This window comes from Cannabis sativa, chromosome 9 (genome assembly GCF_029168945.1).
Source record: "Cannabis sativa cultivar Pink pepper isolate KNU-18-1 chromosome 9, ASM2916894v1, whole genome shotgun sequence".
NCBI classification, from domain to species: Eukaryota; Viridiplantae; Streptophyta; class Magnoliopsida; order Rosales; family Cannabaceae; genus Cannabis; species Cannabis sativa.
The window spans coordinates 11,832,741-11,849,099 of record NC_083609.1 but is presented as its reverse complement, the minus strand read 5'-3'; the positions used below and the strand labels follow the sequence as shown (position 1 = coordinate 11,849,099).

The 16,359-nt window shown below is 36.4% G+C and overlaps 1 protein-coding gene across 5 annotated transcripts; it reads left to right on the top strand.

Annotated features, from left to right (window-relative positions):
• Positions 1-7,142: 7,142 nt before the first annotated feature.
• Positions 7,143-12,417, top strand: LOC115723116 (protein TIFY 4B). 5 transcript variants are annotated; one of them, XM_061104538.1, is made up of 8 exons: positions 7,143-7,275; positions 7,396-7,596; positions 7,804-7,958; positions 8,246-8,406; positions 9,107-9,197; positions 9,277-9,439; positions 11,391-11,454; positions 11,554-12,417. In XM_061104538.1, the coding sequence occupies exons 2-8, from the start codon at positions 7,479-7,481 to the stop codon at positions 11,828-11,830; spliced, it is 1,029 nt and encodes a 342-aa protein (XP_060960521.1). In that variant the 5' UTR covers positions 7,143-7,275; positions 7,396-7,478; the 3' UTR covers positions 11,831-12,417. The 5 variants fall into 5 exon arrangements, with proteins under 5 accessions (XP_060960521.1, XP_030508404.1, XP_030508402.1 ...); XM_030652544.2 differs by lacking the exon at positions 7,143-7,275 and having other exon boundaries at positions 7,299-7,596; positions 11,560-11,765; positions 11,992-12,417; XM_030652542.2 differs by lacking the exon at positions 7,143-7,275 and having other exon boundaries at positions 7,299-7,596; positions 11,554-11,765; positions 11,992-12,417.
• The last annotated feature ends 3,942 nt before the right edge of the window (positions 12,418-16,359 follow it).

Below are 16,359 nucleotides of genomic sequence, written 5' to 3'. Positions count from 1 at the left end.
ATACAAAATATAAAAATAAAATAAAACATTATTACATTATAAATGGACAAATCAAAACACAACAACATACAAATTACAAAAACAAAAACAAAAAAAAGACTGACCTTGGAAACTTTAGCTAGTTGAATGAATTCATCCTCAAGTTCAAAAGCAGAATCAGACTCCTCCTCAATAGCTCGATGACGTTTAAAAATCCTCTTAGAAGGAGATTGAGCAACTAACTTGCGTTTGGAAGGAGCAGGGGAAGAAGGACCTGGAGGATTGTCTTTCAATTTTTACTTCCACATTGTAGATTTGGGTAACTTAAATTTACGGGTATTTTGGGATTTTTTAACTACTGGAGAGGTAGACTTAGAATGTGTGACAACCATGGAAAAGAAACTGAAATGGAAATTATAGGAGAAAATGCACAACAGTTAGGAGGGAAAAAATTAGAGAGAAATTGGGTTTCAAACAAAAAATAAAAATTGATCAACATCGCACTACTAAGAAAATTGCTCAAAATCAACCACACTCAAACAAATTTAAATTTCAAAAACTAAAAAAAATGAATGAAGAAGAAGAAGAGAACATCAATGGCGTTTACAAATAATAACATGATTTTTTTTTATTTGATATTATTTTTTTTTAAAAAAGGAAACTATCATGAACAAACCATCAACATCAAATCAACACCTTTTTCTGAAAAAAAAAATAATTAATAAAAAAAATAAAAAAAAGCATGCAACAACACGGGTGGCGATATGAGAAAAATAAGAAGATTCATACTGTTTATAAAATACAGTATAAAATTGTATAATACCGTACAGTATAAAAGTAAACTATGCCGTGTGGCAGTATAAAAGTAAAAAAATGCCCAAATACAGTATACCACATAAAAATCCCTAGTTTTATCTGTATGACTGCTTTTCAAATAAAATAGAATAAAAAAATTTAAGATGCGACCTAAATTTGTTGTGTGTATTCTTTTATAGATATATATAGAACATTTTTTAATGGGTATTATCCATGAATGGTTACTAAACAAATTTAACTATAAATATTAATTTTAAAAATATTAAACCATCAAATTTTGATCTAATAACGAATAATGAAATCACAAATTTGAATTTTGATGCTTAATTTAAGTACTTAATTAAAAAAAAATCAAAAATTAACATTTAAAAACTTCTCTTATTTTTTATTAACAATTATAACACTTAAACTTTAGTTAATGTTACAAATTAAAAATAAACAAAATATAAACTAAAGGCTAAATAATAGGATTAGCTGGCCCATACTTAAGTTCATTGGCCCACATATTCGGTCCACTTGTTTATTGGGCTATCTCTCTTTGTTGCCCTATATATATACCTCCTTTGTAATAACCTAGTTTACACTACTTGGCATTTTTGCTGTTACTAGCAGAAGCAAAGCATTAATAAAAGAGTTATTCTCTCTTCTATCATGGTATCAGTAGAATAAAGAAACCCTAGCCTCCATCTTCTTCAACCTTCTTCCATGGCTCCAAGGACAAGGAACTCCATTGTCGCCGCCTCCATTAACGAGCCGTCACCGCCTCCCGCCGCCACCTCTACTCCAAACTTCTCCTCCGTCAACGCCGCTGCCACCGACGTCGTCGTTCCGCCCCCTTCGCTTCCGCCTGAAACTGCTCCCTCGTTGTCGGACACGATCGGAGCTCATCTTTCAATGTCCAATCCTCCCACTTTTGGTGTGCTCGGCTCCGGTCACGTTGCCGAACTCCCCACTTGTGGACTGATCGAACAATCTTCCACAGCTCCGATCGGTTCCAGCTTGGCGCCGACGTCGTTCTTCACGGCTTCACCACCTTACATTCTGCTTCCGCCATTCTCAACCACAACCGTGACCCCGACGGTTCAACAGACGACTCCCATTTTTTTCGGCACCACCACTATCCCCGCCACCACCTTCGGCCAACCGATCCCCTTCACCACCTTTGGCCAACCGATCCCGAACCATTCTTTTCTTGGTGGTAATATTCCCAACCTTGGACCTGAAGGCCATGTGCCTTTTAATGATAACTCTTTGTTTACTGCTAATCACGGCTTTTCTCGTGTCGTTCTTGATCGACCTTCCCATGATGAATGTACTCCGTATCATCTAGGAACTGGATCACCCAAACAATCTCATCGCTTCATTTCTCTTGACTGGTCAAGAAAATTTCCAGTCATGGAAGCGTGCAGCCTCTATTAACATTGTTGCCAAAAACAAAACTCCCTTCATTGAAGGCACCATACCTTGTCCTCCTCCAAATGATCCATCTCGCTCTGCGTGGGACATTTGCAACAATATGGTCATGTCATGGATTCTTCAGTCTATATCTCGTGAGATCGCTGCTAGTATCATGTTCAAAACCACCGCTTGTTAGATGTGGACTAACCTTCGTGACCGCTTTAATCAAAGCAATGGTCCTCGCATCTTACAACTCAAAACTTCCGTTGGCAATGTTAAACAGGGTGATAATTCTGTCACCACTTATTTCACTCAATTGCAAGCTCTCTGAGACGAGCTCAACGAATACCAGCCTAACATTCCTTGCACATGTGGTTGTACTTGCGGCGCGATGCAAAAGGTTCAAGACTATTACACAAGAGACCAGATCATTCAATTCTTGATTGGTCTCAATGAGTCTTACTGGGGTATTCAGGCTCAGATTTTACTCTATGAGCCACTTCCCTCTCTATCCAAGGTGTTCTCCATGGTCGTTCAACAAGAGCGACAACACTGTCTTGGCAATACTGGCGTTGTTGCTGCTACTTCGGCTAAACCAAATCCCAACCAACCATCTCGGAACAAGAAACCTAGGCCAACTTGTTCTAACTGTCTTAAATCGGGTCACCTTGTTGACAAATACTACTTTCTCCACGGTTTCCCTCCCGGATATGGAGACAAGAAAAAGACCACCACCACTGCTTGGGCAAATCAAGCCTCGGTGATTCCCACTCCAGACCCCTCCACGGCTGGCACTTCCCAACTTCAGCTCAGTCAACAACTGATCTCTCTACTCAATCAACAGATCCAAGGCGCCCCTTCCACCAGTGAAAACCTTCCTGTGGTTTCTAACGTCTTTAGTAATGACATTTTTTCCTCTTTTCTTATGGATTGTAGATAGTGCTGCTACTCATCATATATGTCACTCTCTTCATTGCTTTACATCTTTAAATAAAAATAATGTTGCTAACTTGGTCACTTTACTTAATGGTCATCAAATTCATATAAACAAAACAAGAACTGTTAAAATTTCAGACCAACTTGTCTTAACGAATGTCTTGTATATTCCTGAATTTAAATTCAATTTATTTTCAGTTAATGTTTATCTTGAACATTGTGCTAATAAAGTCACTTTTACTTTTGATCAATGTTTGATTCAGGATCCCTCCCTGACTTCTACGATTGGGACAGCTAAGAAAGTTGGACAACTGTTTTTCTTTGAACAGGATCATCGTTTTCTTACTACTGATATTTCTGTTTTTGCAAACAATACATGTAATTTGAAGGATCCCTGGCATTTTCGCCTTGGCCATCCTTCTATGAACATTTCTACTATCTTAAATAATCGTTTGTAATTTAGTGAAAAACCTTTCAATTTTATGTGTTCCATATGTCATTTTGCAAAACAAAAGCGACCTCCATTTCCATATAACAATAATTTTGCTAGTTTTGCTTTTGATTTAATACATCTTAATATATGGGGTCCTTTTCATGTTACTAGTATTGAAGGTTACCGATATTTTTTAACTATTGTTGATGATTTTTCTCGCTATACTTGGGTATACATGCTCACTTCTAAATCTGATGTTTCCTTCATTATTCCTCAATTTTTTTTTCTCATCGCCACTCAATTTTCAGTCAACAGTAAAGCTGTTCGTTGTGACAATGCTAAAGAGCTCAATCTAACATCCTTCTACGCCACCAAGGGAATCTCAATCAATAATTCTTGCATTGGTCGTCCTCAACAAAATTCTATAGTTGAGCGTAAACATCAACACATTTTAAATGTTGGTAGAGCATTATTATTTCAATCTCATTTATCCTTACCTTATTGGAGTCATGTCATTAATACTGCTGTTTATCTTATAAATCGTACTCCATCTAAATTACTTAACAAGAAAACTTCCTTTGAGATACTTTATAACAAAGCTCCCAACTATGCTCACCTCAAAGTCTTTGGTTGTCTTGCTTTCGCTTCGACATTAGAAACCAAACGGCACAAGCTCTCCCCTAGATCTCGACCTTACATTTTTATAGGTTACCCCCTGTTATGAAAGCTTATAATCTTTTAAGCATTGAAACTCAAGAAATCATTCAATCTAGAGATGTTTACTTTCATGAAGATATTTTTCCACTTGCCAAAACTACATCTCCTGCATCTATAAATGAATTATTCTCACTTTCTTTAAATCCTTCTACAGGATATTCACATACTCCCTCCGAGGACACTTCACATGTTCCCGAATTTGATAGAACTTCATCCTCTAACAATTTTCCTGTCACCAACATTACTCCTGATGAAGTACCATCCACACCCAAGAACATATCAACTACTTCTCCTATCACTTCAACAATGGGAAGAATTTTATCTAAACCAAAACGTTCCTCTGATCATATTTGCAATACCACTGCTGCTTCTTCTACTGCTCACCTTATTAATAAATATTTGTCTTACAAGGTTGACACAACACTTTCGAGCAGCAGCTCTCGCTGCCCACACCTTTGTAGAGCCAACTAGCTACAAAATGGCAGCAAAGGACCCTATATGGCAAAAAGCTATGGATACAGAAACTGATGCTCTTGTAGCCAATGACACTTGGATTGTCGTCACTCTTCCTAATGGTCACCATGCCATTGGCTGCAAATGGGTATACAGAATCAAATACAATCCTGATGGTTCCGTAGATCGATGTAAAGCTCGATTGGTTGCCAAAGGTTTCAACCAGAAACAAGGTATTGATTATCTTCATACTTTTGCCCCTGTTGCAAAGTTTAATACCTTAAAACTTATGCTCGACATTGTGGCCATTAACAATTGGTCTCTATACCAAGTTGATATAAAAAAATGCCTTTCTTCATGGCGATTTAAATGAAACTGTCTACATGACACTCCCAAAAGGGTATAAACCCAAGGGACAAATTCCCCCAAATGCTGTTTGTAAGTTAACCAAAAGTCTTTATGGCTTGAAACAAGCCTCTAGACAAATGGTACACAAAACTCAGCAATTATCTTCTATCCACTGGTTTCACCTAGTCTCTTTCAGATCACACACTGTTCATCAAAAATGATAAAGGCATTTTTCTCGCCCTATTAAGCTATGTTGATGACATTGTAATTACCTCTAATAATGATGATGTTGTTTCAGATTTTAAACAGCAACTTAACTCTGTCTTTCAACTTAAAGACCTGGGTCCTTTACGTTTTTTCTTGGGATTGGAGATTGGTCGTTCTTCCTTCGAAATATCTGTCTCTCAACGACCTTTCACCCTTCAACTTTTAACTAACACAGGTTTTTTAGGAGCTTCTACTGCTCCCACCCCAATGGAATCCAACATTCGGCTCTCATCCGATGTTGGAAAACCATTAAACAATCCTAAAATCTACCGCAGCTTCATTGGTAAACTTCTTTACTTAACTATTACACGGCCTGATATCTCTTTTGCCGTAAATAAACTAAGTCAATTTTTATCAAATCCGAGGGTTCCCCACCTCACTGCTGCTCACAGAATATTACAATATCTTAAGGGCACATCTGGTCAAGGACTATTCTTTTACTCAGCATCTTCCACTAACCTATCTGCTTATGCTGAAATTGATATGTCAAACATAGACTTTCATCTAAAAAAATTCAGATGCTGATTGGGCCTCATGCAGTGACACTGGAAGGTCTGTTTCGGGTTACTGTGTCTTTCTTGGCAGATCTCTCATCTCTTGGAAATAAAAAAAGCAGTCGACAGTTTCTCGTTCTTCCGCTGAAGCAGAATATCGGGCTATGGCTCATGCCACTTGTGAAATCACCTGGCATCCAGCACAAAGATCCCGCCATCCTTTATTGTGACAAAACCGCCGCCATTCACATCTCCGAAAATCCCATATTCTATGAACGCACCAAGCACATCGAGATTGACTGCCATGTTGTCCGAGAGAAGATCCAAGAAGGCATACTAAAGCTAATTCATGTCACCACCAAAAACAACATTGCTGACATCCTTACCAAGCCTCTTTTTCCAAGCTATTTTCAAACTATTGTAACCAAGATGAACTTAAAAAACATATATAGTTCATCTTGAGAGGAGGGTAATAGGATTAGCTGCTCCATACTTAAGTTCATTGGCCCACATATTCGGCCCACTTGTTTATTGGGCTATCTCTCTTTGTTGCCCTATATATATACCTCCTTTGTAATAACCTAGTTTACACTACTTGGCATTTCTGCCGTTACTAGCAGAAGCAAAACATTAATAAAAGAGTTATTTTCTTTTCTATCACTAAAGAAAACACAAAAACTTGTACTTCCTCTCCAAAGGAATGTTTAAAAACAAATTCATTTTTGGTTTGGTGATAATTTTCGGCCAGAAATGTACAACCCTACCATTATGGAAAGGCTCAAGTATTGCTTCATGCTATACAACGGTGCCATGAAGAATCAATAAAGAAATAAAACAAAACAAAACAAAATTATGTCACACATATAAGACTAAAACACTCAAAGTCATGTCACAGAAATAAGACTAAAACACTCAAAACTATGTCTCAGAAATAAGACTAATCGTAGTAGAAAAAATCGAATTACAAAAGCAAAACACAGTCCCGACCAAGCCAAACCTATGCCCAGTAAAGGCCGGCGAGCGTGGTCGGAGAAAAAAGATAACTTCCTATAACTATAAAAAAGAACAAAAAACCCTATTTTTTTTTTTAAAAAAAAATTGGTTCTTCAATTATGCTTAGTTTATGGCTAGTATACGAGTTTTTGTTGTAAAGAGATATAGTATTTTTAAAAAATTTGCCAAAAATCTTTGTGTATTTAAAACAAATTATTTTTTGGGCCTTAAACAAGGTGGGTGAGCTCTAGGCAGGTGTGACCCAGGTTAACAGTGATGGTTTGGATTAGAGATGATCCCTATCCTCTTTCATGTCTCCGCCTGCATATTTAAGCTCTATCTTTATTTAACGGATACCCTTTTCTCAGGAAGGGTTAAAAGTCGACAATAATTTAGAAAAGCATACGTGGCAGTCTAGGGTGCAAGGTCGTTGCTAAAAAGGTTAATCTCTCTCTCTACAACTCACTCACTCACACACGCGTACTCTCTTTCTCACTTTACCTTTTCTTTTAGTTTGACATTTATGCCCTTCAATTTTGACGATATTACGATTCACTACAGATCACCACTACTTCTACTTCCACTACTACACCTCCATATACTATAGTTGACCTACCTTCTCCGTCTCCGGCGAGATTCCCGCCATGAGTGCCGGAACGACGACGTTTCGCTCCATACTTGAGAAGCCCCTTAACCAGCTTACCGAAGATGACATTTCTCAGCTCACTCGTGAAGACTGCCGCAAATACCTCAAAGATAAAGGTTTCTTTTATTTGTTTTTCTTTCTTTCTTTCTAATGGCGGATTTGATTGGTTTTTCTTTGTCTTGGAATATGAGAAGTAAAAAAATTAAAGGAAAGAGAGAGAAAGAAAACAAATGTATAAAATATTTGTAATAATGTGGTTAAATTAATATATATGTAGATGTATTTTGTGTGTAAATATTGGAGTTTTACACGTGTTTATACAGGGATGCGAAGGCCTTCGTGGAATAAATCCCAGGCGATCCAGCAGGTGATTTCGCTCAAGGCTTTGTTAGAGCCTTGCGACGATTCCGGCGCCGAAGACCTCAGGAAGGTTATCGCTTCCCCGACTTCGAACACGCCCCGACTCCCGACATTTAGTGTAAGTATGCTTAACTGTTTGGTTGCCTTGAAAATTGGAGGGAAAGTGAAAAGGGCTGTAAATTTTGAGATGTGAAATTTCTAATTTTATGGGTTTGTATTGTTTCTGACTAAAAAGGTCATGCCTTTAGCGCTCAGATAGGTGAAAGACTTGACCAAGTTGTTGAAAATATCATTGACAGGGTCTTAACATTTCCTCGGCCACCAAACTAACCATTTTCTTGTTTTTATGATATTTATCTAAAAGTTTATGTATTAAGCTGATTATTGAAAATATGAGTACTGTAGGTGACTTCAAGTTCAGCTGATTCAGCTAAGGAAGCTAGTGCCGATGTCCAGGTTTCAGTGTCAGCTGAAGAATCGGTTCCGGGTCCGAGAAAAGAACCAACGAAATCTGTGCCGGAGCCTGAGGAAAGACCCGCTGATATAGATGAGAGGGAAAGTGCAAGGTCTAATTTTTCTTCGTTCTTTCATTTTCTGAAGAGACCCCTTTTTGATGTGCATATATGAATTGGGTTTTCCAGGACGCTACAATTAGTATTTTTTTTTTTTTTCCATTTCTTTTGTAGACAATATATGAAGTTGAGTTATGCTGAATTTAGCTGCAAGTGTTATGCTTCATGAGCTGGTTTTGCTATAGTCGATGTTAGGCTATCAGGAGGTGTTTTTTTTTTTCTTTTCTTCCAAACGTTTGACTTGTTTGGCAATCTGTGTTTATGTTGGATGTAATGGCAATTTAGCTTTAAAGAATCGAACTGAAGGACTTTTGGTGAGCAATGCTGATTATGTGCTCTGTCCATTTAAGTTTTTTTGAAACTATCATGAGGGGTGTAGCAGAATTAGTCCATATATTTTTGGATTGTTAATTGTACTTATATTTTTAAATATAGGATTTCCCTTGAATTATTTAACACTGCTGTAAATTTACTAAAATAGAGTCTAAAAAAGGTCAATGTGGTTAAATGCTCTTTTATGTTGTAAATTGAACAGTGTTGTATTGAGTATATGTATGATTATTTGAACCTGGTGTGATTGTACTGAATATTTATGATCAAAGAATTTAGGTTATATTGATTGAGGGTTTTAGTTTTATTTAAAATCTTTTACACAAAAATGTCTGAACAACAATACTTGAAAATCTGGTTGCAGAAGTCAATGTGCAACTGATGCATCAGCTGGCCAAATGACAATTTTCTATTGTGGAAAAGTGAATGTATATGAAGGAGTTCAACCTGAGAAGGTAATGAAGCTTCTTCTACTCTCAGTCTCGGTGATATGTTGTGGTTAGCTTTCCAATGAGGCGATGAACGGTTTTGCAGGCACGTGCAATCATGCAACTAGCAGCAAGTCCAATCCCTTTATCTCGGGAAAACTCGTTTGGTGTCCCTGCAGCAGTTAGACCCTTTCCATTGCATTTAAATTCTACAAGTGAAAAATGTGGTGTTCCTCCTAGTGTCTCAATCTCACAACCCACGCAAGCAGGTATTATTTGGGAAAGGATTGTTTGCTCTTTGTTTGATGGATGTGATGTTTGGGGAGCTGTAAATCCAAGAAATCACTCTTTGGATTTTACTTTAAAATTTCAAACTTTATGATTTAATAGTGTTGACTAGATCTTTCGTCAACTTGATATATAATATATTTATGGGTTAATAATTAATAGTAAATAAAAGAAAGGTGTTTTCCTTATTCAGTCTATAATGGAACCCTAGTCCAGGAATCTATTGTGTTGGTAATGAAGAAGATGAAATTCCCTCTTAATACTAAAAGAGGACCCTTTTACATGTGGTGCCGTAGCCCTAGTTATAGTGGCAAAGGGGCTTCTAGGCTAAACCCTTGGTAGACTGTTCCTTAGATTATTTTATCACATGATGCGTCACACAATGCATAGATTGGGCCTATGAGGTCTGTTACAGTAGAGTAAAAAGCCAAATAATAATTTCCCATGCTCATCTATTAGGCGCATGAACAATGTAAGGCTGATGTTAGTAACCGTCATGGGGCTGCATGGAATGTTAGCGAAGCGCATCTCAAAGAATGATTCCCCTTTTCGTGGGAAATCTGTATTGAATGTGCAACTCGACAAGACACTTTGAGTAGCCACCTTGGTTGTCAGAACAGTTACGATTGGTCCCCTAAACCCTTCATACAAGAGCTATCTCTGGAGCATATTAATCAGTGATAGAAGACACAACTGGACACAATTTGTTTATCCTGACCAGAGTGCGAGATCTTTGCCTTGGCTTAAGGGTTGAAGTCATGACCTGAAAGGTCTTACTTGACACTGCCTTGGTTTAGTGTCGTGAGTTCCCAGATTAGGGCAACAAATAGATCCATTGCCATTTTGCAGATAAGATAGCGGAGCGCAGTTAACATTCAGAAAGAAAGTGGTACTTAAAATCCTACATTAAGAACTCTACTATGCTTGAAGCCTAACAGAATTTGCATAGTGATTCCATCAAGGAATACAATTTACAGAAATATCTGCTTTTTATCTTTATTTGTGAGATCAAGGGTTTACTTTAGGCCCCTACTTTATAATTTTCATGTTCTTTATTGTGTTTGCCATATGAAATATTTTTAAGTAGGTACTTAGGGAGTAGCATGTATGTATAAATAGGGAGAAAAGCATAAGGTTTTCACTCTTCTCTATACCATCACCACTTCTGAAATGCACATAGCACAGACCTTTGGCATTTGATGGACTCACATACCATTACTCTCAATTAAATACCACGTACCGTGATTGCAAACTTTCTGACCACTAAGAGTATCTCCAACAAGGGTTGCTTGGAAGAGTGCTTACTGATATGGCAGAATGCTTGGAGAGAGCTAACAATTGGAGAAGTTTAGTTGTCAAGACTGGTGCTTATTTTAGGCAACCTTGCCATCCTCCTTTTTTTCGTTTTTTAATAAAATTTATATCAATTATTAGCGTGTGGGATCATGATGGCAACCTTACAGAATGCATACTGTTGGAGTATTTTAGAAGTAAGGTTGTCAAAATAATGTAGAAGAGAGATAAAAAGATATTATATTTTTGGATAATGTGGAGATTTTCTGAAGAGTGCCACCATTGGAGTTGCTCTAGTTGCTCTGTATCCTTGCTTCTCTTTCAGCTTTGCTAGCTTCACATTGAAAGTTATGAAACTACCACTTGCTAGCTGTATTCCCACCACCATCTTTCCTCATCTCTTGAAATCACAAATTCCTTGACTCTGTTAACACCTACTTTATCTCCTCTCCTAGTTCAGTGAAATTTGAGTTGTTCACTTGTGTCTGTAATGTAGCATGCATCACATTTGAAAATACTTATGTTCATTTCGTGTGATACTAATGAATGATGAGACACATTTGAGGCTTAGCCAAGTGAGTAAGCTTTTTCCCTTGACAAATTATGAGAAGTTTAAAATGTTTGGTCGTGTTTCTTCAGATGCAGATGGTCAGGCAAGCAGACAAGTGTCTTTGCAGAGATACCGTGAAAAGCGAAAGGACAGGTATCCCAAGTGACAAAACCTTTCATTTTTCCTAATAACTTACGTATGTTATTTCTCATTTGATGTCACTCTTTGTTTTTATTTTCTCTATCCTACAAGGGGTAGGTTGAAGAGCAAAAGAAATACTGCAAGTAATTCTTCTAGCTTGGAAGTCTACTTAAACCACCAAGTGAAGACACACATGTCAAATGGTAATTCAAGCCGCAGTAGCACAAGCTCCCCAACACAGCCTGGGTTCCCCCAAGCATTGTGTAGCACAATGGACAATCAATCTAAGATAACATGTCTTCCGGTTGATCTCAATGAAAACCGTAAGCTAAAAAAGATTTTTCCTTTGTTTGCCAACTACTTAGGCACATCCCGTTTATCAACTTAGACTTAGTTCATTGCCCTTTTCTGTTTATAACACCAGTTAGATTGCCTTCTCATAATCTGTTAGGCCGATACCAACTAATCTCATGATGAATAGTACTAAAATCAGCTGACTTCCAGCCCACATTTCATGTATTTTTTGATCTTTTATATGCTGCTTTTCAGAAAATCTGGATTGCTGAAATCTTTTGACTAATTATCGTAGCGTGGAGAGGATGGGAGAGAAGAAACCAAATCACAGGCTCCCAGAGACTTGCCTTTTTTGCCTGTTTTCGGCCTGCCTATTCTTCGGTTAAGTTTTTCTACTGTGCTTTTGTATGTGAGAATTTGAGTTGCTTAGGCTTACATGATCAATTTTGTATAAAATAGGATGATTATGGTCTTGATAGGGAATTATTTATTCCTTACGTTAAGCCTTCTTCTAAGGTTGAGTTGAGATAGGTGGAAGAAGTCTTTTCTTCACTAGTAGCTTATGATTGATCCCTCTGAGTTGACATAGTTATTCTCTTATCTAGTATGTTGTATCTACAAAACAATGGCCTTGTACAATATTTAGTCTACCTTGTATCACCAGCTAGCTGAGTTTTTTTAGATGTTCGAGGGATTTAATCCATTTTCCCTTACCTATTGCATTCATCTCATTTGTTTTTCCTCAATTATTGTGACACTATTAAACAGAAAATATTACTTTTTTAAACATTACAATTTAAATTTTAACTAAACATATCTAAAAATATTGTTTATTTTTTTAACTTATTTTACATATTTAATTTTTTTTTATTATTTTTTACGTACCTAAAATAAAATTCTATTAATATTTTTTTAAACTCGCTGTACATATCTAAACATACATAGAAAGTGTTTATAATATGTGACTTCGATGTCTGCTGTCGTTACCAACTTTTTTTTTGGCTTTTCTGAAAAAAATACAACTAAAAAATGCATTTAATTAAAATAAAAATTAATATACATCTTGTATATATATAAAACAAGATTAGGGATGTTTTTCTAGACTCTTCTGTTTTGGTATTTAGTTTTTTTTTTTAAAAGATTATTTATAAATTTTTATTCAAATATTTACTATTTAAGCGTATAAAGAAAAAATAATAAATTTATTTTTAATATTATAAATTTATATAAAAAAATTTAAAATTTTACAAATGATCGTACACGATTATAAGAATTTTTTTTTTTTTTAAATATTTAGATGTCGAAATAAATAAAAAACTATTGAAATAATTCTTTTAAACAGTGTAATAAATACATACTCATTATTATAGGGGTATTTACAAAAATATGAGAAAAATAAAGCTAATTTAGGTAAATATAGTAAAGAAACTTAATAAGAAAAAATATAGTATTTAAAATAAAAACTTAATATATATGAGATTGAATTACCGTACAAAATTTTAAAATTTCCTTCATTTTTTTTTCTAAAAAATAAAACAAATGAAATTAAGTGATTGCCGGAGTTGTCATCGGTGCTGAAAAAGCACTGAAAAGTCACTAGAGTAGCTGTCGGCACTAGGAAAGTGGTCGGAGTTGCTGCCAGTACCGAAAAAATCATCGAAATTAGCATTATCGACGAAAAAATCACCAGGAAAATCACCAAGAAACTAGTGCTAGTAATTTTTCCAGTAATTTTTCTGGCGACAATGCCGATTTCGAAGACTTTTCTGGAGTTTGCTGTCAGTACCAAAAAAGTCACCGAAGTAGCTGTCGGTGTCGGAAAAGTCGTCGGAGTTGCAGTCACTGCAAGAAAAGTCGTCGGGATTGGCATTGTCGTCGAAAAAATCACCGGAATAATCACCAAGAAACTGGTTTATCTTGATGAAGAAACTAGTTCCTTGGTGATTTTTTTCGGCGACTATGCCAATTCCGATGACTTTTTCAAAGTTTGCTGTCGGTGCTAGAAAAGTCGTTGGAGTAGCTGTCGGTGTCGGAAAAGTCGTCGGAATTGGCATTGTCCCCGGAAAAATCACCAAGAAAGTGGTTTCTTCATCAAGAAACTGATTTCTTGGTGATTTTTTTAGTGATTTTTCTAACGACAATGCCAATTTTGACGACTTTTTTGGCGTCGGCAACAACTCAGACGACTTTTCCAGCACCGACAGCTACTCTGATGATTTTTTCGGCGCCGACAGCAAACTCCAGCGACTTCTCCGGCATCAGTGACAAATAAAACTACCTAAACAAATAAAAACATTAATTATGAGATTTGAAAATTTAATTTACATATATATGACATATCAAATACCATACAAAAACCTAAAAACAAAAAATACCATATAAATTGGTTAAACTTAGAAGTACCATATTGAACTAAACAACTTTTAAAATCATAGTGAGTGTAATTTCCTCATTATTATATAGTTTTGGTTTGACTTTGTGGCCTTCCTTATTCCTTTTTGGAGAAAACTACTATTAAATAAGGGATTATTTCACAAAAACAATAAAAAAATTATAAAAGTACGGTTTTAGGAAATTTTAAATATTTTTATAATTTTTTTTGATTTTATTTACAAAAAATATGGTATTTTTATGTTGTATTCTTGTTAATTTATTGTTAATTTTGTTATTATTTTGATGTTATTTAGATGTTATTTTTATGTAATTTTTTTGTTAATTTCATATTATTTTTATAAAAAATCGTAAAAATATAAAAAGAAAATTATTTAAACGTAAAAATGTAATTTCTTTTTTAAATAAATAGCACTTTATCTAATTATCTCAATAAATAAATAAAAAGACAAGCAAATATATACTTATGGCTATACTCCTACAAACCAAAAGGAAAATTTCATTATTTGCCCTTAATAATATAACCTATATCAAAATTTATACCCTTTTATAATTTGTACAAATTTATTCCTCTAATTTTAAAAGATTCCTAAAATACCCCCTAAATTAAACTTTCCCTCTCTCAGACGTTCCCTCTCTCTTTCTGACGCTCCCTCTCTCTCTCTCTCTCTTCACGATCACGAACCCACAACCCACGAAACCAGACGTTTCCTCTCTCTCTCTCTCTCTCTCTCTCTCTCTCTCTCTCTCTCTCTGTCCTCCTCACCCCTCACGAACCCACAACCCACGAAACCAGATCACGAACCCACGAAACCCACGAACCTACGAACCCACGAACCCCACGAAAGTCAAGGCGACCGACGACGACGAAGAGGACGAACACCCACGGCGGCCCACGGCGATCCACGACCACGACGAGGAAGCACTGAACCACTGAACCACTGAACCACGAAAAGGTAAGTTTTTTTCTGTTTAAATTTTAGAAATTTCAATGCGAATTTGTGTATGTGTTTCAGATTTTGTGTGTTTTAGGTTGTATATGCGAATCTAGATGTCAATACTTGCATGTTGTATATGTTGGATATGTTTCAATGGTGTTTTGTGTGTTTTGACATAGTTATCGATGAAATGTCGATAGGATATCGATAGGATGTCGATATGTATAGGTATCTGTTTATGTGTTTGAACATTGTTGTCGACAGGTTGTCTACATCATGTCGACAATTTGTCGATGGTTTACCTTTGTTTGATGTTATGTAGTTTTGCCCTAGAATGTCGACAATTTGTCGACTGTATGTCGATAATAAGTTGCAGTTGATTCTTTTGGTAGTTTACTGTTAGAATGTCGACAATTTGTCGACTGTATGTCGATAGTTTGTCGATAATAAGTTGCAGTTGATTCTTTTGGTAGTTTACTGTTAGAATGTCGACAATTTGTCGACTGTATGTCGATAGTTTGTCGATGTGCTGTCCACAAAGTTATTTTGTTACTGTTTTTGTGATAATGTCGACAACATGTCGACAGGATGTCGACAGTTTGTCGATATGCTGTCCACAAAGTTATTTTGTAACTGTTTTATGATAATGTCGACAACATGTCGACAGTATATCGACTGTTTGTCGACCAAATTTTTTGTTTACTTACTGTTTGATAATGTCGACAGAATATCAACATGATGTCGATGTTATGTCGACCATTTTTTAATTTTTTTTGGCAGTTATATTGATTTGTTTTTTGTTTTTTCAGATGGCTCCCAGACTCATTATTCCAGCACCCGAGCATTTTACTGGCCGCGTCACATATAGAGGCACTGGAATGTTTGCAAAAATCAAAGCTCGGTTTGAGAAGTTCAACCTTAATAACACGGCGAAGGAAATCCGTTTCGGGAGCTTCTGGAATGCCGTACCCTTGACATTCTCCTCGGTGTTATTTCACCAGCTGATGCTCCACAAAATGAAAGTGGATGCTCAGGAGGAGTTGAGGATGCGGTTTTATGTTGGTCGGAAGGAGGTCAGATTCGGGGTGCTGGAGTTTGCACTCATTACAGGCCTGGACTTCTCCTCGGGGCCAACATAAGAGGAGAAGGCTGCGCAGGTCGCGCGCTCGGGGTCAGACCGATTGATCAACAGATATTTCAACCGGTCTGATAGTGTGAAGACAGAAGCACTCCAACTTCAGTTCACAAACTGTCAGAACCCGGAAGACTTGTACAAGCTCGGCTTGTGCTTGTT

Bases quoted from the DNA above. Each gene is read 5' to 3' on its own strand.
- LOC115723116 (XM_061104538.1), top strand. From the start codon at position 7,479: ATGAGTGCCGGAACGACGACGTTTCGCTCCATACTTGAGAAGCCCCTT. The intron at 9,440-11,390 runs GTATTATTTGGG...GTGTTTCTTCAG, and splicing joins CTCACAACCCACGCAAGCAG to ATGCAGATGGTCAGGCAAGC. The intron at 11,455-11,553 runs GTATCCCAAGTG...CTATCCTACAAG, and splicing joins CGTGAAAAGCGAAAGGACAG to GGGTAGGTTGAAGAGCAAAA.